General features: G+C 44.7%; 1 protein-coding gene across 2 annotated transcripts; it reads right to left on the reverse strand.

Moving 5' to 3' along the window:
* Window positions 1-236: 236 nt before the first annotated feature.
* Window positions 237-24,643, reverse strand: CNGA2 (cyclic nucleotide gated channel subunit alpha 2). Of its 2 annotated transcripts, none has more exons than XM_029604952.1 (6): window positions 24,534-24,643; window positions 21,826-21,936; window positions 11,185-11,364; window positions 10,607-10,705; window positions 3,580-3,686; window positions 237-2,415 (listed from the first exon to the last, which is right to left on the reverse strand). In XM_029604952.1, exons 1-6 carry the CDS (start codon window positions 24,635-24,637, stop codon window positions 995-997), a joined length of 2,022 nt encoding a protein of 673 aa, XP_029460812.1. In that variant the 5' UTR covers window positions 24,638-24,643; the 3' UTR covers window positions 237-994. The 2 variants fall into 2 exon arrangements, with proteins under 2 accessions (XP_029460812.1, XP_029460811.1); XM_029604951.1 differs by having other exon boundaries at window positions 10,607-10,714.
* Window positions 24,644-25,053: the final 410 nt, after the last annotated feature.

Raw genomic sequence — 25,053 nt, forward strand, 5'->3', positions numbered from 1 at the left:
GCTTATTGAAGTTTCCTGTACTCAGGTTCACAGTTGCTTCAAGTGTTTATCAAAGTCTGATTTCATCAAAACTCCAGAAAATCATGGTTTGGGATAATCATATTTAAGAATCTACTGCCTATGTACAACACACAAAAAGAATTCAGGGATAGGTAATAAAAACTCGTGCTCATCTTGTATGCTGTTTTCTACAATTTATTTATCTTTCAGTATATTTTTATCTTATTTTTCTGTGATCATCCATAAGTTCCCAGCAACTTTAGTTAGGGATAAAAATGTATTTACTTTTTTACATCACTAAGTACAAGAAATAGCAATTGAGAGATTACTATAAGGACCCAGTTCTGAGCAAAGTATTCATCCATAGTATCAACCATGACCAGAAAAATGTCAACTCTGACTGACTGATTTCAGGGCCTTTAGCTACAGCAGTAAAGCACCTGACATGACTGAATATTTTCATATGAATCCAGCCTTAACTATTTAGTTCATATTTTGGGCCTCTGTTTTCCACAGGAATCAGAACTGTATAAGAAACCAGATCCTTTATTCTCCCTCAGTTACAATTTAAAAAACTGGAGAAAGGCAGGTGAAGGTACCTTACAATCCACCAGGGCTTTATTACACGAGTCATGACATCAGCTCCTATGTGCCCCATGGCTCTGATTAGTGTGTTTAAAACATTGCATTGATTTGGTTGTCTGCTAAGAGAATATTAGGAGAAAAATTCAGGGCTAGCGCAGCTGCCTTAATAAACTCTGTCCAGTAAAAGTAGAAGTCTTTGATTAAGGCAATAATCTCCATAAACCTGAGTAAAAACTACCCATAATAACATAATTAAATATAACAAAGCACAGAGGTACATATAGCTTTTGTTTGCACTAGGGTTGACTGCTTTAAGGTAGGAAGAAGAATATAGTCTCGCTTCCAGGAAGCCACTAGCAGGTATGTGTTTATTACAGTGGAAATCAGCAGTGACTTTCACCTCCTGCCATCAGCGTTTGTCATGTTTTTTGTGTTCCTCTGTCTCAGTGGCACTGTCCAGATCATCAGATAAATAATCACTGCTGTTAAGATATTTCACCCTGTTTTCCACAATGGTGATTCGCTGTTTGAGTTTCAACTGGGCTGAGTTGTACTCATTTAGGAGACGGGCAAAACGGGTCTGTAGTGCATCTAGATTGGATTCGAGCCTTTCCATCTTTTCCTCCACATCTTTTCCCCCAATTCCTTGTTTATCTTTAGACTCATCTAACAAGCCTTCTTTAATAAGAATCTCTCGTCCACGTTCCTCAAGAACCTTCTTAGCATCTGGGTATTCAATTAGAGCTTCCATGAGGTCATCTTTAGACAAGCAGAAGAGATCCGAATAGCCAATGCTTCTAATATTTGCTGTACGTCTATTACCCATTTTGCTTCCTTCAATATTGAGAATGCTGATTTCGCCAAAGCAGCTTCCTGCAGTTAGTAGTGCATATTGAGTTACTCCATCTTCTGCAACCACAGCTAGTTTTCCTTCTTTAATAATATACATCTCTTTGCCAATGTCTCCCTTCCGGCAAATATAGTCTCCAGGGCTGAAGACCTGAGGACGAAGTTTCAATACCAACTCCACTAGGAGCCCTGCCTCACAATCCTGGAATATTCTAACCTTTTTTAGTGTCTCAAGGTGGACATTAATGGCAATCTCTGCTCTAAGTTTGTCTGGGAGGTTCTTGAGAACCTCCCGCTCATCTACTGTCTTTTTATTGGTCCACAAATAGTCAAACCACTTGATGACCTTCTCCTCCATATCCTTACTGACTTTACGGAATTGCATATAATGTTTTATGGCGTCAATTTTTGCTTGGAACTCTGCCCTGGTAGCATTCATGTTTGAAATCATGGAGCCCACATTACCTACAATGGTGGCAAAAATGAGAACACCTACTAAGAAATCAAAGATGACAAACAGATACTCTTCATCTCGCACAGGAGGTGGAGTTTCTCCAATTGTAGTCAGAGTCAAGGTGGACCAGTAGAGGCAGTAGATATACTCCCTGGTGAGATATCCATAGTTAGGATCAGTGATATTTGGATAAACCCAAGAGTCTTCTCCAAAACCAATGGACTTGGAAATAGCATAATAAATGCATGCATTCCAGTGGATGATGATCAGAATGTAGAGGACCAGGTTGAAGATCCTGAACATGTTAGGGTAACTGGTTCTTGTCTCGGTTCGATCAAAACACTCAAACATGCGAGGAAAGTGAAGTAACCTATTAAAGCGTAGCTCAGGATAGTGCAGTCCCAGTGCGATATATGCCAGATCAGTAGGCAATATTGAGAGAATATCCAATTTAAACTGTAGGGTACTGATATAGTTGTCTCGCAGCTTTTTCAGATCTTTGACTAGTAGACCTTGTTCCAGGAAACCTAAGACAAGGAAGAGAAACATTGCCATCTGGGAAGTTTTCATTGTTGTATGACTTATATTTTCTTTGAGACCCATTCAAACACTCAGTCAAATTAACCACTTGGGCTTCTATTCGCATGCAAAGGCCCTGTATACCCACAAAGTGTCAGTCATAAGTGTCTGAATTAAGCTTCTAGAATTTAATATTTTTTTCTATGGTACGTAAAGAGATTTCTCTTTGTTTCAAATTCCAAATATAAACAGAGCTTTTAGAAGTGGAAAAAAGATTTAAGTAAGGATAGAAATTTTACATCAGCAAGATTATGATTGTAAGCCCTCCTGAACAGCAAAATAACTACAGTACCTGAATTGTAAATCGCCTTAAGCTCAGACTTGGAAAAGGCAAGTAATTAAATCTAAAATCCAAAGTCCAGCACAGAAATATGTAAATATCTGTATTTCCATATTTCATCAATAGATTTGTTTCATCTATTACAAAATTCTATTTTATTCCCACTTCTATAAATTACCTTAATTTAAAATACTTCCATATATTCTTTTTCCTAAATACAGTACACTGAAAGAACTTAAAATGGATAAATCTATAATGGCTTATTCAGCATAGCCCTTGCTTTTACATCTTTAAATATGAAAGTTTTACTCTCATCTCCTGAATATTTTAGCTAGTTTACTTTCTCTGAGGTGGAGTTTTAATTCCATAGTATCTCTTTGTCAATACCAAGTTAGTGATCACATTTTTTGTTGTATTGGAACCATATCTTAGCACATTTTTGTATAATGTGCTATCACCTCTGATCTTATGAACATCTCTAGGCGTATAATTCTGTTAAATTCAATAGAACACACACAAAAATGAGCAAAGCTGAAATATCTCAGTACCATAGGAAAATAGGTCTAGGAAAAGACCTTGATGGGTCAAATAGTCCATCCCTCTGTCTCCAGGCAGGGTTCACTATACTATATCTCTCAAAAAAAAAAAAAATTTGCTTAACGAGCTCTTAAAACCTCTAATGACAGATTCCACCATCTCCGTAGGTAGTTTGTTCAAGTACTTGATTATTCTTACAAATTGTAGTCACTAATGCTGGTAGTAGTGGTGGTTCTATATTCATCCTTTTTTCGTGCATCAATCTCATGGTAATAGTATAGTCACACAGGCTTACCTGTACGCAGCCTGATAACAATATCAGCGACGTAGATAGAGTCAGAGACATAGTCCAGGACCAACCAGATGAGGGTGTAGCCTTTCTGCAAATCATTGAAGCAGGCCCTGCAGGAGAATTTAGATAACTTAAGAATCTGAGAGACGGCCTTTTAGATGCAGTATAATTCTGACCTAAATATCTTTTATTCACAGGAAGTAGATAGGAAGAGAAAGAGGGTATGGAGGAAAGAGGAAGAAATTCTGGGATTGGAGAGGGGATATTACATTTCGTAATTTGATACTGCCTTTTCCCATAAAATGAAATCCAAAACAGTTTACAAAATCAATGCAACACGATTTTTTAAAAAGTCATTAAACATCATGTGGGAGACGGAGGAAGGACTGAGGATCTAGGTCAGAGGAGGAAGGATCTGGATTGGGGAAAAAGAGATGTCCCCCATCTCTGGTCCATCTCCCCTTCTCATCCCTCACCCCTTTTGTCTCTCTTCCCCAGTCATCGTGTGCTCCCATACCTGGACCTCTCACACAAAAACACATACATGTCTTCCCTAGTCAATCCCCTCTCCAGCCTGTCTCCTCTATCAGCTGATCCCCTGTTTCATTCAACTCTCCTCTCTCATTTCAATTGATCTTCTTTTTGTCCTTCCTCTGTTGCCCCTCTACCCTAGCGATCCTTTCTAACCCCTACACTGATTGGTCTGGCAGGAGGGAGACACAGTAGATCCTCAATTTTCTCTTCTACGGGTAACAGGCATAAGAACATAAGAAATTGCCATGCTGGGTCAGACCAAGGGTCCATCAAGCCCAGCATCCTGTTTCTAACAGAGGCCAAACCAGGCCACAAGAGGCAATTACCCAAACACCAAGAAGATCCCATGCTACTGATGCACACATTGTAGTGTGAACTGTAAGAGACATTGTAGTGCAGCACAGTTTGATGAATAAGTCAGGCCCCAAGCCTGTTGCGCTGCTCGGCTCCACCTGATGTGGCCGAGCCGGCTTACCTTCCAGCTAGCTGCGCTCCTCACGATGCCGCGGGAGGGTGGAGTGCCTCCCGGCATTTTGCAGCGCCACAGCCTGCTCTGTGGGCAGGAGGCCTGGGCGTCCTGTCTAGACGCTGCCGCTTCCTGGAGCTCCCCCTCAGGTTGTGCCTATGCGCGCATGCGCTCCATTGTAGGATACTTAAAGAGACCAGGGTGGGAGAACTGGACTCCGCCCCGTGGATGACGTCAGCTAGGACAGACTATTTAAAACCTCCTTCCACCCTTTGCTCCTTGAGTTAGCAAGGAGCCTCTCTGCTGATTCCGAGCGTTACTAAATTTGCTTCATTCAAGGATTTGCTATTTGAATTTCGTCTCCCCAGATTTCCTCTCTCTTACTGGACTGTTCCGGATCTCTTCTGCGGAATCTTGGGTTCCTGCTCCTCGGGTCCTTGGTTCTCTCTTCAGGTACCCCAGGGAGTCTGGGTACTCGCTCCTCGAGGGCCTGCGCTCTCTTCCCTAGTACCTGCACCGGTTCGCTCCTGCCTGCCAGGATTTTCATCCTTACCGCTATCTACCCTTGTGAGTAATTACCTGGTCTTCCTGTCAACTATAACCCTGTGCTGAGTATGCATCCGGAAACTGCTTCGTTACCTTGCACGGCTTATCTTCTACCTGATAGTGGACTGGTTTCCTCCACTGAGGACCCCTGGACTTTTCCTGCTGATTATCCCTCTGCCCTTCGGGTACTTTTCTAACCTGGGTACCCGCTCCTCGGGGGCCCTTTTCTTTCTCTCAGGTACCTATCAGGAATCAAGTACTCGCTCCTCGAGGGCTTGCTCTCCCTGCCCCAGTGCCTGTAGCTACTGGAATCGCCACCACACAGCTACCATCTTGTGAGTATTCTAACTCTGTCAGTCTGTCTCCTCCACAGCTCTGCTGCACTGGGAACCTGGAACCGGACAACCCCATTCCATCTTAGTGAGACGGGCCTTCTCTGCCGAGGATATCTGGATTACCTCACTACTGCCACCTCTGGTGGAACCCATCAGCTGTTTAATAAAAGACTATCTGTGTGCTCGTGCGCCCTGAGTCTAGCCTGGTGCTGTGGCTCCCCACGGGGCTCCTCCCCGTGGGCGTGGTCATCTCCACAGTACCCCAAGAATCCACTCAAACACCTCTAACCATAACAAAGCCTACAAAATGACATGATGTCAATTTTATATGAAAAGCTTGTGCTTACAGTTCTTGGCGTTTGAATTCACAATTTCATTTCGGTACATGAATTTGAGCATTTTCTTCATCTTGAAGGACTGATTTCAAAGTTTGAGCTTTTTGTTAGGATTTATAACTTTGTTTCATTACCTGAATCTGAAGATTTTTTCCATTTTGAGAGACCGGTTTCAAGTATTTTATTGTATTTTCGAGACATGTATATAAGATTAAAGTGGCTGCTTTTGACTATTTATAGCTTGCACATTATGTGTAATATACTATCAGGTCAATCCAGTAACAAGTGGTAGGAAGAGCTGCGTTAGTGCCCGGCACACCCGCGGTTGCCGCACGCACAGTCCAGCTCACCTACCACTCGATCCTGTATGTAAATAGCTTGCAAATGCAAGCTGCGTCTAAGAAGCGTCCGTGAAGCGTTAGGCCCGTGCAACCCATTTTACTGTATAGAGCGCTATACAGCGCCTATACAGTATCCTGGGTGCGCTGGTATCTGTCATTTCAAATGTCATTTGAAATGACAGGTACCAGGAAGTGGACGGTTCTCCTACGCTCACCTGCCCTGGCCGCGTCAATGGGTGCTGGTCTCCGGGGCAGCCCCAGTCCTCTCCCCCCTCCTCCCGAAGCAACGAAAGCAGAAAAAATCTAAAAAGCGAAAAGCGGAAAAAAAAAAAAAAGTTGCAACGAAGTGGACGGTCAGGATTGCCAGTCCTCTCTCCCCTCCTCCCGAAGCAAGGCTGCTTTACTTTACTGGACTGACCTGACACGCTTTGAAGCTTTCCCGTATTTTTTCTTCCCCTCCCTCCACTTTCTTCCAGCACTTTGCCTGTTTTCTTTTGGGAGACTCTCGTTTTCACCACTTCAATTCCCTGCTCCCCCCAGCAGCTAAGGCCTCCTCCCTCCTCACAGTCCCATGTGTAAAGCAACCACTAACTTTTTTTTTCGCAGCCGCTCGAGATTGCCCGTCCTCTCTCCCCTCCTCCCAGAGCAAGGCGCGAAAAGCAGCCTTGCTCCAGGAGGAGGGGAGGAGGACCGGCAATGTAAAGCAACGACTTCGTCTGGTGATGTAACTAATCAGCTGGCAGGATTCACTGTCTTCATGAAAGTGCAGGGGTGGGGCGACCCAACAAAAAGCTTCTTGGTAAAAAGTTGCTGACAGGATGGGCCAGAAAGGCAGGGCCAGCAATTGACTCTAGACTACCTATTATACACGATCGGCTCATTCGGTTGTGGCTGGGGTTACCAGCCGTGTGTCACTCAGACTTTGAAACTAAATTGTTTTGGGCCGCATTCTCACTGGCCTTCTTCGGTGCACTATGCATTAGCGAGCTGGTGGCTGCGTCCAGAAGAGACAATGGCAGGAGGGGCATACTGTTTTGGAACGTGAACGTTTCTGATCAGTCAGTACAGATAATTATACAGAGGTCAAAGACAGACCAGGCAGAGAGGGAAGTTAAATTAAGTCTTAACCGGACGGCGTCACTAATGACTTGCCCGGTGCAGAATGTTTTGAATTTCGTAGCAGTACGAACGGAAGGGGAAAATTCTTATTAATACACGCGGACCATTCCCCTCTTACCAGATACAGCAGTATTGAACCTAGCCTTATCAGAAATCAGCTGCAATTCTAAGGATTTTGGGACATATTCCTTCAGAATAGGGGCTGCCACTAGCACCGCCCAGGCAGGGTTGACTATAGAAACCATTCAGAAAATAGGAAGGTGGAAGTCAGATGTGGTATACATTTATATCAAGACAGATCGAATATGAGTCTATAACCTTTCTTTGGCCTCTTTTGCAGAATTATCGCAATGGCAAAGGAATGTCTGGATCGTGGGACACTCCTTTGTTCATTGGGCAGCAAGGAGGGCCGGAAGTCATTCGTATGGATCTCATTTAGGTTTGGCTGCACAAAATGTTTGTATAATTTGGATGGGCAAGCAAGGAATGATGTGGGATCAGTTGCTGCCTTTTTTTTAAAACTCAAGAAAGATAGCCTGGTCGAGCCTGAGGTCATTGTTATTAACTTAGGGGTACATTTTAAGAAACAGCGCGAGCGCGTACTTTTGTTCGCACACCAGGCGCGAACAAAAGTACGCTGGATTTTATAAGATACGCGCGCATCTTATAAAATCCGGGGTCGGCGCATTCCCTCCAAGGCCGCTCCAAAATCGAAGCGGCCTTGGAGGGAACTTTCCTTCCACCCACCCGCACCTTCCCCTCCCTTCCCCTACCTAAGCCACCCCCCTGGCCCTATCTAAACCCCCCCCCCCCCCCACCTTTATTCTAAAAGTTACGCCTGCCTCTGGAAAGCGTAACTCACGCGCGCCAGCGAGCTGCTGGCGCGCCATCTCCCGACCCAGGGGCTGTTCCGGAGGCCTCAGCTGCGCCCCCAGAACGACCCCGGGAATGCCCCGATCGTCGCGCCGCCCACCCGACACGCCCCCCTAGCAAAGCCCCGGGACTTACGTGAGTCCCGGGGCAGCGCGCGGGGGGGGGGGGGATTTAAAAGGGTTACACGCGTACCTTATGCGCATAACCCTTTTAAAATCCGGCCCTTAGGCAGCAATGATCTGGGGAAATCATCATGTGTGCAACTGATACAACGCATGAAGAATGACTTGAGGGCATTGGTTTCATGGCTCCCGAAGACACGTGGTCCGATATCATCCATCGGCTAAAATGGCGAGACAGCAGGCTATGGGAAAGAGGGCACAGGAAGGTTAACCGACAGGTGGGGCGATGGGCCTGGAGGTTAGGGGGATACCACATATTGCATGGTTGGGCAGATGATCTCTGCGAAGGACTGTACAGACTGAAATCATCTTTCGGATATTGGGTATGATCTTTTCAACAATGCAATACAGGAAGCTATAGACGATTTTCTGAAGTGAAGAGGCTGCAGCTTTGGGGGGGCATGAGGCAAGTATCACTACCTCATGCTGGTGGCGGGGGGCATGAGCCACCGGGCTTGCTCGGAAGTCACGGCTGGGGGGGGGGGGGGGCGGGTTAAGAGAGCTGCTAGGAGACAGCAGGCAGCAAGCGGCTCGTGCTGAGTATTGTAGTTAAGTTATGGTACTGATGTTAAAAAATGTGAAGTCATGCGTCATTTTTGTTATGGCTACGAGTCACAGGGAGAAGAGGACGTGTGGGTGACAGTTAATCAAGGATCTCGGCGTTAATAGTAAAGTTGCTTACCTGTAACAGGGGTTCTCCATAGACAGCATGATAAATCAGTCACACAAGTGGTTGATATCTTCTGATGGCACCAAGACAGAGTAGCTGTTTGCATGTATGGGAGTTCCAGTGCGGCCTATTCCCATGCATGTACCTTAGTTGCTAATTAAGCTTAGTTTCAATTTTATAGGGGAGACAGGAGAGGTTGTATAGATGATTTATTTTGCTGACTACAGAGAACCCTTATTACAAGTAAGTAGCTTTCTTTTCTCTGTCAAAAAGCAGGATGAATCAGCGACACAAGGGGGCTCCCAAGCTGATGGCTGTGCAATTCACATGAGAAAAAGGACAGTATAGAGCAGGGGTGAACACCTCCGGTCCTAGAGAGCCACAAACAAACTAGGTTTTCAAGATATCCACAGTGAATATGCATGAGATAGATTTGCATACAATGAAGGCAGTGCATGCAAATCTATCTCATGCATATTTATTGTAGATATCTTGAAAATCTGGCCTGTTTGTGGCTCTCAAGGGCCGGAGTTGGCCACTCCTTGTATAGAGGGTGCTTGTATAGAGCAGGGGTGGGCAATTCTGGTCCTCAAAGCCCGCAAACCAGTCAGGTTTTCATGATATCCCTAATGAATATGCATGAAACAGATTTGCATACAAATGAGGCAGAGTGCATGCAAATCTCTTTCATGTATATTCAATAGGGATATCCCGAAAAGCCGATTGATTTGCGGCCCTCAAGGACTGGAATTGCCCACCCCTGGTATAGAAGCCTATGCTGCTTCATGTGGTTTTTGACATAAGACATCTAAAAAGCAACCCAGTGAAGAAGTAGTCTGGAAGGAGAGGTGAGGAGTTATACAAATAAACTGTTGAGCCCTGCCTGAGGTGTTCTGAGAGACCAAGCTGGGGCGGGGAATGTATTTATGTACATACTTTCAATATCCAAAAGTATGCACATAAATATAAACTCAGAAAATGCATTTCAAACTAAAGTGCATTGGTTCGTCAGTGGCCAGCACTGCTGTTGTAGAAATATGATACAGCTCCGTACAGGTTGTCATCTTCTTCCTAGCTCCTAATACAGTTTTCTTTCTGTTACCGTGTTCTCATCCTCTGTTTCTGGGTTTCTCCTTGCCTAGTGTGTGCATTTGCATGTTCCTTCTTTTATTCCTCTTACTTCTTCCCATCTTACTGTTTTGGTAACACTAACTTTGCTACTGATCTGTATAATACTCTTCTCAGAAGTATTAAGTAAAATATTGCAGTGGTTCTCAACCCAGTCCTCCATTGTATGCAAATCCATCTCATGCGTATTCATTGTGGATATCCTGATGACTGCATTAGAATAAATGACAGGAGTCAAGTGGCACCTTATAGGACTAACCAATTTAGTAAAACATGAGCTTAAAATAAACTGGTTAGTCTATAAGGTGCCACTCGATTCCTGTCAATTTTGCTACACCAGACTAACACGACTATCGCTCTGAAGATGTTTCACCTGCATTAGAATGCAGTATATAAATCTTTAGTGACATTGTCTTACAAAATGCATGCATTTCAGTTTGAGTAAAACAAAGGCTTGCAAACCGATTGTACTGTTATCATTTGAAAGAAAGCCAGACTCACCTTGCCACCAGTAAGCTCCAGTTATAAAGGACAGGCAGAGCAATGACCAGTAGCCAGCGATAATACCATTTCCCAGCAGGGTTCACTACAAATATCCGCCTTTTTTTCCTAAAAAGAAAACAAAATCACAAGTCTCTTTTTGTGTCTGTGGATACTCTTCCCCTGAAATATAACACAGCTGTGAAAATGCCAAACAGTGTGTTGCTGCTGTCTCGGAGCACGCCTACTTTCCCCCACAGGTAAAATGGACGTGGCTGGTTGATCTCGCCACGTACAGGGTGAGACATTTTCAGACAGCTCATTTACCCCGGTAAATGGTTTTCAAAAATTGCCCTTATAATGGACCTGATTCAATAAAGAAACTGTCCGTAGGCATAAAGTGAGGAAAAGTCCTTTCTGAATAAGGCCCAGGGTTTGTCTATTTATCCTCGTCTCAATTATTAAACCAGAAAACAACAAAGGCCCTCTCTACACAGGGTATATAGAGAGGTCCTATGGACTGAATACTATAAGAGGAAAAATAAAGGCCCAGCTGATTAAAGCCAAAGAAGAAACAGATGAAGTAAAAGGAACTCTACCTTTTTTTCTTTTTCTTGCCATCTCCATCGTCCTGGTCTGGTTGTGTATTGCTGACCCGGCTATCTGTAGTTTGGAGTTCTGGCCCACGGAACCGATCCAGGAACGAATCAGGTCTTTGCTCGTTGTCTTGTAAGCTTTTGTGAGCCCAGTCTCTCAGAACCACTACCAGTCGGACTATCCTGAAAGAGAGAGAGAGAGAGAGAGAGAGGAGGTGGAGACTCAATAAGAGGCTTTGCAGATAAAGATTCATTTCTTACTGCATGATATGCTGTTATCTCCTGTAACAACGATACGCCATTTAGTGTCCTGCAAGCATGCATTCACTCCGCGGCTCCATGCTATCTCTCATCTCTTGTCACGCCCACCTCCTTCCTCATCGGGTAAGCTTCTTCTGTTTGTGCTCTTCTCCATTGCTAACTCCAAACTCTGCACTTTTGTCTTGCAGCACCATGTGCCTGAAACAGCCTTGCTGAGTTGATGCTTCTTGCTCCATCTCTGGCTGTGTTTCTAGCCCACATAAAGACCCACTTCTTTGAGATTGCTTTTAAATTCAAAAGCCTCGAATTCAAATCTTGACCGTTGCACGTTAAACGGGTTTTACTGTAATATTTGAGTGAATACTAGAAACTATTTGTCTTAACTGTGTCTCAATTAGATTGTAAGCTCAATGGAGCAGGGGCTAACTATATTTTATATGTCTACACAGTTCTGTCACAAGAAAGAGAATACTAAGTGAGAAATTCAGAACATACTTTCAGACATTTACTCTAGAAGGCAGGGGTGGCAGGAGGTGGGCAATGAAATTGGCATTTCATCCCCAAGAAATACAGGAAGTGGGAGAAGAAAATAGCAAAATCAATCCGTTAAAAAGAGCAGAAAACATGACTAGGAAGAGCAACAAACCAAAGGAGAAAAGTTGGAACTCTATGACCACAAATGCTCGGAATCTGGGCAATAAAATCCCAGACCTGCAGGCACTAATGATGGATATGGATAAGAACATAAGAACATAAGAAAATGCCATACTGGGTCAGACCAAGGGTCCATCAAGCCCAGCATCCTGTTTCTAACAGTGGCCAATCCAGGTCATAAGAACCTGGCAAGTACCCAAAAACTAAGTCTATTCCATGTAACCATTGCTAATGGCAGTGGCTATTCTCTAAGTGAACTTAATAGCAGGTAATGGACTTCTCCTCCAAGAACTTATCCAATCCTTTTTTAAACACAGCTATACTAACTGCACGAACCACATTCTCTGGCAACAAATTCCAGAGTTTAATTGTGCATTGAGTAAAAAAGAACTTTCTCCGATTAGTTTTAAATGTGCCCCATGCTAACTTCATGGAGTGTCCCCTAGTCTTTCTACTATCCAAAAGAGTAAATAACTGATTCACATCTACCCTTTCTAGACCTCTCATGATTTTAAACACCTCTATCATATCCCCCCTCAGTCGTCTCTTCTCCAAGCTGAAAAGTCCTAACCTCTTTAGTCTTTCCTCATAGGGGAGTTGTTCCATTCCCCTTATCATTTTGGTAGCCCTTCTCTGTACCTTCTCCATTGCAATTATATCTTTTTTGAGATGCGGCGACCAGAATTGTACACAGTATTCAAGGTGCGGTCTCACCATGGAGCGATACAGAGGCATTATGACATTTTCCGTTTTATTCATCATTCCTTTTCTAATAATTCCCAACATTCTGTTTGCTTTTTTGACTGCCGCAGCACACTGAACCGACGATTTCAATGTGTTATCCACTATGACACCTAGATCTCTTTCTTGGGTTGTAGCACCTAATGTGGAACCCAACATTGTGTAATTATAGCATGGGTTAATTTTCCCTATATGCATCACCTTGCACTTATCCACATTAAATTTCATCTGCCATTTGGATGCCCAATTTTCCAGTCTCACAAGGTCTTCCTGCAATTTATCACAATCTGCTTGTGATTTAACTACTCTGAACAATTTTGTGTCATCTGCAAATTTGATTATTTCACTCGTCGTATTTCTTTCCAGATCATTTATAAATATATTGAACAGTAAGGGTCCCAATACAGATCCCTGAGGCACTCCACTGTCCACTCCCTTCCATTGAGAAAATTGCCCATTCAATCCTACTCTCTGTTTCCTGTCTTTTAGCCAGTTTGCAATCCACGAAAGGACATCGCCACCTATCCCATGACTTTTTACTTTTCCTAGAAGCCTCTCATGAGGAACTTTGTCAAACGCCTTCTGAAAATCCAAGTATACTATATCTACCGGTTCACCTTTATCCACATGTTTATTAACTCCTTCAAAAAAGTGAAGCAGATTTGTGAGGCAAGACTTGCCCTGGGTAAAGCCATGCTGACTTTGTTCCATTAAACCTTGTCTTTCTATATGTTCTGTGATTTTGATGTTTAGAACACTTTCCACTATTTTTCCTGGCACTGAAGTCAGGCTAACCGGTCTGTAGTTTCCCGGATCGCCCCTGGAGCCCTTTTTAAATATTGGGGTTACATTTGCTATCCTCCAGTCTTCAGGTACAATGGATGATTTTAATGATAAGTTACAAATTTTTACTAATAGGTCTGAAATTTCATTTTAGTTCCTTCAGAACTCTGGGGTGTATACCATCCGGTCCAGGTGATTTACTACTCTTCAGTTTGTCAATCAGGCCTACCACATCTTCTAGGTTCACCGTGATTTGATTCAGTCCATCTGAATCATTACCCATGAAAACCTTCTCCATTACGGGTACCTCCCCAACATCCTCTTCAGTAAACACCGAAGCAAAGAAATCATTTAATCTTTCCGCGATGGCCTTATCTTCTCCAAGTGCCCCTTTAACCCCTCGATCATCTAACGGTCCAACTGACTCCCTCACAGGCTTTCTGCTTCGGATATATTTAAAAACGTTTTTACTGTGAGTTTTTGCCTCTACAGTCAATTTCTTTTCAAATTCTCTCTTAGCCTGTCTTATCAATGTCTTACATTTAACATGCCAATGTTTATGCTTTATCCTATTTTCTTCTGTTGGATCCTTCTTCCAATTTTTGAATGAAGATCTTTTGGCTAAAATAGCTTCTTTCACCTCCCCTTTTAACCATGCCGGTAATTGTTTTGCCTTCTTTCCACCTTTCTTAATGTATGGAATACATCTGGACTGTGCTTCTAGAATGGTATTTTTTAACAATGACCATGCCTCTTGGACATTTTTTACTTTTGTAGCTGCTCCTTTCAGTTTTTTTCTAACAATTTTTCTCATTTTCTCAAAGTTTCCCTTTTGAAAGTTTAGCATGAGAGCCTTGGATTTGCACACTGTTCCTTTTCCAGTCATTAAATCAAATTTGATCATATTATGATCACTATTGCCAAGCGGCCCCACCACCGTTACCTCTCTCACCAAGTCCTGTGCTCCACTGAGAATTAGATCTAAAATTGCTCCCTCTCTCGTCGGTTCCTGAACCAATTGCTCCATAAAGCTATCATTTATTCCATCCAGGAACGTTATCTCTCTAGCGTGACCCGATGATACATTTACCCAGTCTATATTGGGGTAATTGAAGTCTCCCATTATTACAGCGCTACCAATTTGGTTAGCTTCCCTAATTTCTCTTAGCATTTCACTGTCCGTCTCACCATCTTGACCAGGTGGACGGTAGTATACCCCTATCACTGTAGTCTTCCCTGACACACAAGGGATTTCTACCCATAAAGATTCAATTTTGTATTTAGTCTCATGCAGGATGTTTATCCTGTTGGACTCTATGCCATCCCGGACATAAAGCGCCACACCTCCTCCCGACTGCTCCTCTCTGTCATTGCGATATAATTTGTACCCCGGTATAGCACTGTCCCATTGGTTATCCTCTTTCCACCATGTCTCTGAGATGCCAATTAAGTCTATGTCATCATTTACTGCTATACATTCTAATTCTCCCATCTTACTTCTTAGACTTCTGGCATTAGCATACAAACATTTCAAAGTTTGTTTTTTGTTTGTATTTTTATTCTGCTTTTTAATTGATAGGGATAAGTTAGAATTTTTTTAGCTCAGGTGAGTTTTTAGTTACAGGCACTTGGACTACTTTTCTAATTATTGGAACCTCACTGTCGGGATGCCCTAATTCTAATGCATCATTAGTATCCTTTAAAGATTCATCTCTCCGAACCATGCGCTGCTGAGCGACTGTCGGCTTTCCCCTTTGTTCTAGTTTAAAAGCTGCTCTATCTCCTTTTTAAAGGTCAGCGCCAGCAGTCTGGTTCCACTCTGGTTAAGGTGGAGCCCATCCCTTCGGAAGAGACTCCCCCTTCCCCAAAAGGTTTTCCAGTTCCTAACAAAACTGAATCCCTCTTCCTTGCACCATCGTCTCATCCACGCATTGAGACTCCGGAGCTCTGCCTGCCTCTGGTGACCTGCGCGTGAAACAGGGAGCATTTCAGAGAATGCTACCCTGGAGGTTCTGGATTTAATCTTTCTACCTAAGAGCCTAAATTTGGCTTCCAGAACCTCCCTCCCACATTTTCCTATGTCGTTGGTGCCCACGTGTACCACGACAGCCGGCTCCTCCCCAGCACTGTCTAAAATCCTATCTAGGTGACGCGTGAGGTCCGCCACCTTCGCACCAGGTAGGCATGTTACCAGGCGATCCTCACGCCCACCAGCCACCCAGCTATCTACATTCCTAATAATCGAATCACCATTGTTCCTGTTTCAGAGACATGGTTCACTGATTCTCATGATTAGGATATGGTCATCATACCTGGGAACTTTTGACTTCCAGTCACCCTGAGATTACCATGGATTAGTGTGTGTGTGTGGGGGGGGGGGGGGGGCGCAACTGCACAGTGGGACCGGATGCTCACAAATTTGCTCTCATAAACACTTTTACATGTTTCCACTTACTTTCACTGCTCATTCTCACATGTCCGTTTACACCTTTACTTCTGCCATTCTCCCACCAACACACACACACTCATTCACACACATCTCTCCCTCTTCCATACACACATGCCCACTCACTTTCACACCCATGCTCACTTGCACTCAGCTCTCTCCTACTCACCTATATACACTCTCAGATCTCTTCTTCCTACACAAATACACACTAACTCACTCTCACAGACATGCTCATTCATTCTCTCTCCCCCCCCCCCCCCCACCCCTTTCAAAACACACTAGCAACAGCAGACTCTAACTTGGGCTCCTGGAGCAGCAGCAGCCTCTTCCTTCTCTTCCAGTGCTGCGGAAGTGGACGCTGCCTGTTTCTTACTTCTCGTTTGATGCACGGGCAGGAAATTGCAATGTTGAAAAGGTCCAGAGATGGTAGAAATCACTGTTGAGTTCCTCCTTTTTCAGCCACACAAGACCAATGATGTTCCTTTCTTCTTTCCGGGTCCAAGCACATTGGTTTTGCTGCAGCACCAGAAGATTTCCGGTATTGGCCCGGAGACCTGGTAATTCTTTTAGAATTCCGGAGTCTCCGGGCCAAATCCGGAGAGTTCCCAGGTATGTCCATGACTCATGGATCCCTAGTGCTCTCCCTTCCTAACCTCTGCCTGATCCTCGGCTCTCCAGTCCTTTTCCTATATCTTAAGAACATAAGAACATAAGAAAATGCCATACTGGGTCAGACCAAGGGTCCATCAAGCCCAGCATCCTGTTTCCAACAGTGGCCAATCCAGGCCCTACACAGCCCAAAGAGGCTGATCACGGACCACGCTGGGAGCAGGACAAGTGCGGGGAAGGATCCAGTCGAAGCAGAACTCCAACGGCTGGCAGGACATGACAGCTCAGGAGCACGGGACATCCGTCCACCTGCAGGCTAGTCCATACTCGGGCACAACATCATCCGAGGGACCCCGGCCTACAGAACCAGAAGGCTCAAGAGCGCTGAAGACGAAGACACAGGAGCAGGACACCAAAGAACCTGGAACATCAGGAAACGGAGGATCAAAGCGAAACACCAGGAAACCTGGACAGGGACCTCAGGCAACGAAGACATAACTTGACATGGCGTGACAACAAGAACTCCATGGTGAAGACGATGAAGACCTGACAGAGCTCTGGCAGGCTGGAGCCTCCAGAGTGAAGCAACTCCGATGCAAGGCAAAGACTGACTGATGGAGCAGCCCTTTTATAGGGCTGGGCAGGAAGTCCACTCCCTAGGTGGGGCCAGCACACTTCCTGTGCCTGGCCCTTTAAATCTTGCAGAGAGGCATGCACCGGCGCCTAAGGAGCAGGAAGCAGGGCTGTACAGGACCGTGGACAGCAGCATGCACAGCGTCATCGCGTACAGACGCAGAGCTGGGCCTAAGGAGCAGGCCCGAAGACGGCAGCGGCTCCAGCTACTGCAGGAGACCCCAGGGATGGCTCCAGCCACTACTCCAACTCGGGGGGTGCGGCCTCCAGGCCGCGAAGGTAACGAAGACGTCGGGGGCGGCTCCAGCCGCGAAGAGGAAGATAGACAAGTCTGCGGCTCCGACCGCGGTGAAGGGCAGCTCGATGGGCGGCCTCCGGGCCACAGGAAACAAACAAGTCCGCGGCTCTGGCCCCATGGGCAGGCCCGACGGTGGCGTCCTGCTGCGTCAGTGAAGTGTGGGGTGAGGTGAGTGTAGTCTGCTCGCGGGGGAACCCGCGGGCAGCAAATTCATAACAGTACCCCCTCCTCAAAGCTCCCCTCCTCAAACTTCCTATCAACAGTTTGAGGATAAGGGTATCAGTCCGTACCGGATGGAGGTATTCGAGGGTCCAAAAAATGGAAGCTGGTAAATCCGGGGACAGCATGAAACAGAGCAAAGCAACAGGAAACCACAAAAACACGGAAGACACGACGAGACCGAGGGAACACGAGACCAAGCGAGCGGTGACCGGGCGAATGGTGACCGCGTGAGCAGAGACCAAGTGAACGGTGACCGCTCGAGCAATGACCAAGCGAACAGTGACCGCGCGAGCAGTGACTGCGCGAACGGTGACCGAGCGAACGGTGACCGCGCTAGCAGTGACCGCACAAGCAGTGACCGCGTGACCAACAATACAAAAAACACAAGAGAGGGAGCAAGGGAGCGGAGAGCAAGGGAGTGGAGAGCAAGGGAGCTGAAAGAGCGAAAGAGCAAAGAGCAACAGAGCGGAAAGAGAAGGAGCGAAGGGCAAAAGAGCGAAGGGCGAAAGAGTGAAGAGCGAGAGATGGGAAATGCGGGAACGAGGAGGACGAGGAACACACAAATGGAAAACAACAAGCGGAAACAAAACAAACAATGAACAAAAAACAGGACAAACGAGCAACCAACAAAGAACAAAACACAACAAGCAACAAACAAGACCCAGACAAGAAGCACCACGAAACACCAAGAAGACCTGGGGGAGGGAACCCAGGGCGGGAAAACAAAAACCAGCAGCACCAGTAGGAGAGCAGGTGTCTCCTGCAGGTCGTTTTAAAAAAGAAATCCAGACAGCTGGCGCCTCCAGCAGGTCGTAACAGTGGCAAAACTGACACCTCCAGTGGGTCGAGAACACAAAGTCCTGAAAAAAAAAATATTTCTGTCCCATAACCAGTCCAGGAACAAAGACAAATCTCTGAAACAAGGCAGATCCATCGGCGGAGCACCACCATCAGGCACATAGCCTTGAATTCTGTTGAGACTGGTTGTTTTCGTGTGCCCATGGGCCTCAGCCCGACCCCAGACGGATCCAGGACCGAACCGAGGGTTGTCGGTGTGTTCCACCATGGCTGACCGTCTTACCCTCTGCCAGGCCTGCAAGCTCCCATGGCCAACAACAGATGATGTTGGAATGTGAATGGTCCTCCGACCATTCCAAGCCCTTTCGGACCTGCCGCTTGGAATGGCATGGAGCAGCAGGCCTGGCCTGAGGTCGAGGGCAGACGGGCCTTGACACGAAGACATGACACCAGGATCGATGCAACGGCATCGCGAAGACTTGACACCAAAGCTGATGCGAAGACATCACGGATCAATGGTCAATGCGACGGCATCCCGGACCAGGGTCGATGCGACAACATCAGGAACAAGACATGATACCAAGAGTGATGCAACGGCATCCAGGACGAGACGCGGAACTGACGAAGTCCAGACGAGACGAGAAGCTGGGCGGAAGAACATTGGCACTGTCTCTCAGGGCGCCCTACTCAGCCCACCTGCGGGACTGAGTCGCGGACCACCCTGTCCCACTCCAGCCGCTACTCCAACCCAGGGGTGATGAAGACATCGGGGGCAGCTCCAGCCGCAAAGAGGAAGATAGACAAGTCCGTGGTGAAGGGCAGCTCGATGGGCAGCCTCCGGACCACAGGAAACAAACAAGTCCGCGGCTCTGGCCACGTGGGCAGGCCCGACGGTGGCGTTCTCCCGCGTCAGTGAAGCGTGGTGTGAGGTGAGTGCAGTCTGCTTGCGGGGGAACCCATGTGCATCAAATTCATAACAGTAGTCAAATATTTGGCAGCTGATATTCAATTCCAAGAACTGAAAAGTGATGCATCTGGGGTGCAGTAATCCAAAAGAGCTGTATGTAATGGGGAATGAAAGACTAATGTGCATGGACTGGGAGAGAAACCTTGGGGTGATAGTGTCTAGTGATCTGAAGGCAGCGAATCAATGTGACAAGGTGATAGCTAAAGCCAGAAGAATGCTGGGCTGCATAAAAAGAGGAATAATCAGTAAGAAAAAGGAGGTGTATAGTTCCTTGGTGAGGCCTCACCTAGAGTTCTGTGTTCAGTTCTGGAGACCGTATCTCAAAAAGGATAGAGACAGGACAGAGAAAGTCCAGAAAAGAGTGGCCAAAATGGTTTGGGGTCAGTATTGGAAGACTTATAAGGCTGAAGGATCTAAATATGTATACCCAGGAGGAGATAAGGTGTAGGGGCAATATGAGACAGACCTTCAGATACTATAGCTGAAAGGTTTTAATGAGGCATGAACTTTGAACCTTTTCCTTTGGAAAGGAAACCATAGAACTAGGGGTCATGAAATGAAATTCCAAAGGGGACAAACTCAGAACCAACGTCAGGAAATATTTCTTCATGGAGAGGATGATGGATGCCTGGAATGCCCTTCCGAAAGAGGTGATGAAGATGAAAACAGTAAAGGATAGGGGATAAATACTATGGATCTCTAAAGGCTAGAGGTTGGAAGTGAAGAAAAAGGTACATGGAAGTAACCTGCATGGAGCGGCAGTGCAAAAACAAGACACATTCAAGCAGCATTATGTGAATTATCAGGAAGGCTTCTCTCCCCATAAAAATGTAGCTAGCAGCAATTTCGTTATGGGTTTGACAGTTGCTTGGTTTTGATTGTAAATATTACTACTCTTAACATAAGGCTTGGAGGTGACCTACACAGAGCAGGAGTTACTACCATAAGAAAATTACTGGGCAAACTAGATAGTAATAATGACTGCAGAAAGACCAAATGGTCTATGTTACTTTGTTAGTAGTGCTACAGAAATGTTAAGTCGAGTAGTGAGGGCGAACCTATTTGACAGGGGCAGTATGTGCTGGTAATTCATACCACCACCATTCCTGCCTCAGTCCTACTTGGAACAGGAAGAAGAAGAGTAACTGGCTGAGCCATTAACTACAAAGAATCTGCTCTTCCTCCTTTCTCTCTTCCTCTGCTCACCCCAACAATGATTCCAGCCTAGGTAGCCTCTCCCCCCCCCCCCCCCCCGCCAGCCATCTCCCTAAAGAGAAAGCACATGAGGGAGGAGGAGGAGCAGGCCCTCATATTCCCATTCTCCCAGCCTTTCCCCACCACAGCCTGAACATTAAAATTGGGGCGGGGGAAGAGAGGAAGCCGAGGATTGATAGGACCCAGAAGAAGGTAAGTGGGGTAAGACCATAATCTGTGAGGATGGATAGGAGATAGAGGGGCAGGGAGCGTAACCTGACAGGAGGGAGAGTGTAGACAGAGAGAAACAAAGTTGGGAGGGGGGGGGAGAGAAATCTGAAAGGAGATGGATGGGGGATGAAGGCAAGAAAGGAGGGGGGAACTGGGGGAAAAATGGCAGGTATGGGACTGAGAGGAAGGTGGGATCAGAAGGGAGACGGAAGGGAAAAGAAGGAGATGGGGAGGCTTTGGATTTTTTTGCAGGGGGGTGGATTTAAATGCTCATCTTTCCAAATCTGAGGCATTGCTAAGAAGGCAGGAAGAAGGGGCAGACACAACTTGGAGGGTTGGACAGGAAGGCGTACCTCTGCATTTTATCACTTTTGCCCATTTTTTAAATTCAGCTTAGGTAGCAGGTTGGTGGGTGTCACTGTAAATGAGACTTCATTCATTTTCAATCAGAAGTTGCGGCTTTTCAGGGTGAGTGGGACTTGACTGATCAAAAAAACCCACTTTAAACACCCATAGCGGTAGTAAGCCATGCGTACCATTTGCACAAATATCATGATTATTCAGTTGTGCTGTATTGTACAACCTAACCATAAATCTATCTACACGTTAAATGGGACTTATATATTTCTAATCTACTCATAGGTAAAGAGACAAAAATAAGTGTTGTATATGGATAGTATTTTCAATAGCCCTTTCCTTCTTGGTTTTCAAGAGAGTTTATCATACCTCTTTCACAATGGAAATATATTATGTGCTATGAAGCAGATTCAGTCAGTGGATCTAGAAACTTAACATTCACTGTACCTGGACAACGCCCTTCTCCCTCGGACGGAAGCGTGCGATGCAACTTCCCCATTGTCCAGAGCTGCAACCCTCTGCAGCTCCGAAGAAGTATCATCACATGCTGATGGTGCTCTGCGAAGAAAAATCAGTCTCAATTGTGAGCTCCGTATTCAAAAGCCATTTAGACCATAACGAAATAGTTATTTGTCTAAAAAGCTTACCCAGCTAAATTTAGTCCTTATCTGACTAGAATTAGCCGGATAAGAAGGGGGCATTCTGTGAGTTGGCAAGAAGCAATTCCGAATAACTCCAATATTCGGAGTTAGACATTTAACTTATGCGGCTAACTCTGGTCAGGCCACCCTAAAGTTAGCCGGTTAGACATAACTAGCTAACTTTAAGATAACCAAGTATAATCAGCAGCGTGACTGCATCACTGAACATATCCTTCTAGTTAGCCGGATATGAAAATGGATCCCATTGTTACTATGGATGGGCAAACTTATTATACAACAGGTTCTTATTATAAACAATTGAGCTAGACAATATTACAAAAAGGTATGGATAAATCTGAGCTCTTTGCAGCACAACACAGCTAAATCTTGGTTGTTTGCCATTCAACTCAGAATCCATATCCATCTGGTTCAAATGTGGATATTCATAGATTCCAAGTCATACTCAAAGTCTGAAGTTCCATGCTGTCTTCATGAGAAATATTTGTGAAAATCCAAATCAATCCAATTAAATCTGGATTTTTAAAACAACAATCACAACTGAATCATTTAAACTGACTGACATTCCAAGAACATTAAGTCAAATGTTCCTAGATCCGAATGTGGATTTATACAGGGTCAGAGGAGGTTGGCCTGTTTCTAATTGCTAACTGACTGAATGAGATTTTCACATAAGAAAAGAGGAACCCTGTAGAAAAAGGATGAAGTGTTTCCATGCTCATACACAAATTACACTGGGGAACAATTTTTAACATAATTCCTGTTGAGTTCGATTTTTCAGCTGTTTCAGACTTAAATAAGCATGCTGATTTCAAAACTGCAGTTAGTTTTCTTCTATCACATCAAGTTTTTTCTCTACAGCCTATCTTAGGCCTGGATTTATCAAAATGCACTAAATATCGCATGATAGGAAAAGGGGCGAGTTTTATGGTAATAGGCAATTTATCACAAAGTGCGCTATCTTAGCGCTTCGCATAGGTATTACTGCAAACTGCGATAACTTTTTCGCACTTTGCGGTAAGTGCCAGAATTGTTGTATGCTTGGTTATCATTCAAAAACCTTGTCAAGGACTTTCTTGGAAATACACGAACACAGAATTACACCAAAATTGTCCAGAAACTCTTGGAGAGTTTCAAAATGCTTTGTTGCAACATGAGCATCAAGGTGCATTTTCTGCATAGCCATCTTGCTGACTTCCGGAAAAATCTTGGTGCAGTCAGTGATGAGCAAGGTGAATAATTCCACCAAGATGTGAAGGTCATGGAGGCATGGTATTCAGGGTAGATGGGATGTACATATGATGGATGACTATTGTTGGAGCATCCGGCGAGATTGTCCACAGATTGAACACTGCCGGAAAAGCTATAAGCGTAAATTTTTACCTTAATATGTATGTTTGGTAGCAGAACTTTACTACTTGTACACAATTTGACTTACAGTAACAATATATAGCCTTTGTATGAATAAAATAACTAAATAAACAGTATATTCAGGTAATATTTTCTTTTATTTCCTTTGCATATACATTTTGTATGATACTTGGGACAAAGGGAGGGAATCATGTACCTTAAAAAGTTGACGTGATAGAGAAAAACTGGGGTCATTTTTTGATTCAGATGTCAAAAGTTAGTCAAAAATAAGTGTCAGATCTAACTCAACAAAAATTGTGCTCCCCAGTTTTATTGCAGTTTCTTTAAAAATAAAAAAATAAAACGTTAAAGTTTTGTGCATGTATAGTACTACATATCCCAGAGGCAGTCAACAGTAGGTTGAGTTGTTTTACAAAGCCATGTTCTGCCATGTTTCATAGCTTTGAAAACGTTAGAAAAGAAAGAAATACTTTCTTCTCTTTTCCTCTCAAACAAATCTTAAGAGGCGATCACAATTCCTCAGCTAAATAATGACTTAAATGAGCGGGGCCCTTCTCCTGCTTCTCAGATCAGTTTAATGTTAAGAAAGAAATCGCCCTGTGTTCTCATGTACCTGAACAGAATAATCTAGTCAGAGAAAAGCCATCCTACCATTCCCCCCTTCCCTTTCATTGGCGAGGAAAAGCATGGCACCCTTGGCGCCCCCAATGAAATAATTTAAGAATGTGCTCTACTCCCACGGTACACTCCAAAACCCCACTCCCAGAACCCTCAGCTAATTTCTCAGAAGGGAATCCTTAGCCGGCAGGGTTCACATTTATGCTCTTCCACATGTATCCACTTGGAAAGAACTTATGAGGCAATGAACTCGTGCCATTCTTACATCAATCTAAATCTATGTTCTTAAGTAATTCTCTGTACACTAGATTTAAAATTAGTTTTTTTTTTTTTTTTTGGGGGGGGGGGGCGGGTAGGACTGGATGGAAGTCGAGGAAAGTCATAGAAAAATGTTTCAACTCATTGAGTAACCTCTCATTTCATCCATTCTGCTGTCCCAAAATCCAAAGATTCTTAGCCTGGTCTCTAACGCATGAGCCAGCGAATGGTATCCATGAAGAAGCTGACCTGCTGGTGCCGTTTTCTAGTCTTTCCTGCTCCTCATCATTGTTGGATTTAACAGAGAGCCTGCGGCTGGATGGGGAGTTCTTCTGTACGTTTATCTGTCCCATCCTTCTCCATGTGAGACTACAGAGCCATGGGCTTTGTTCTGGAAAACTGCAGAAAAAAACAAAATGAAATGTACAGGATCCAACATTGTTCACATAAACTTTAATCTCCTCCCCACAACGTCCACTTGCACTGCCGACACACAGACCCCTCTCTCCATATCTCCACCCCTCACACACATTAACCAGATCCTGAATTCCCAGTGTCACTTTGGATGGTCTGGGAAATAAACCCAGGCATTCTGGCCCCAATTTGGATATAATTTTATTTTTAGATTAAACCCATGGACTTTAATTGCTGACCCGGTATTCATCAACTAAGGACTAAACCCAGGGTTTTTATTTTTATTCATTTATATTCTGCGCTTCCACAACATGAAATCAAAGTGGATTAACTATAAATGAAAATGTTACCCAAG

The sequence above is a fragment of the Rhinatrema bivittatum genome, chromosome 6 (assembly GCF_901001135.1).
Source record: "Rhinatrema bivittatum chromosome 6, aRhiBiv1.1, whole genome shotgun sequence".
Taxonomy (NCBI): domain Eukaryota; kingdom Metazoa; phylum Chordata; class Amphibia; order Gymnophiona; family Rhinatrematidae; genus Rhinatrema; species Rhinatrema bivittatum.

Coding starts and splice junctions, on each gene's coding strand:
- CNGA2 (XM_029604951.1), bottom strand. CDS start 24,637: ATGGGACAGATAAACGTACAGAAGAACTCCCCATCCAGCCGCAGGCTC. Junction 10,715..11,184: donor GGCAAGAAAAAGAAAAAAAG/GTAGAGTTCCTT, acceptor TTTTCTTTTTAG/GAAAAAAAGGCGGATATTTG. Junction 3,687..10,606: donor TGGAGCTTACTGGTGGCAAG/GTGAGTCTGGCT, acceptor ATTCTCCTGCAG/GGCCTGCTTCAATGATTTGC.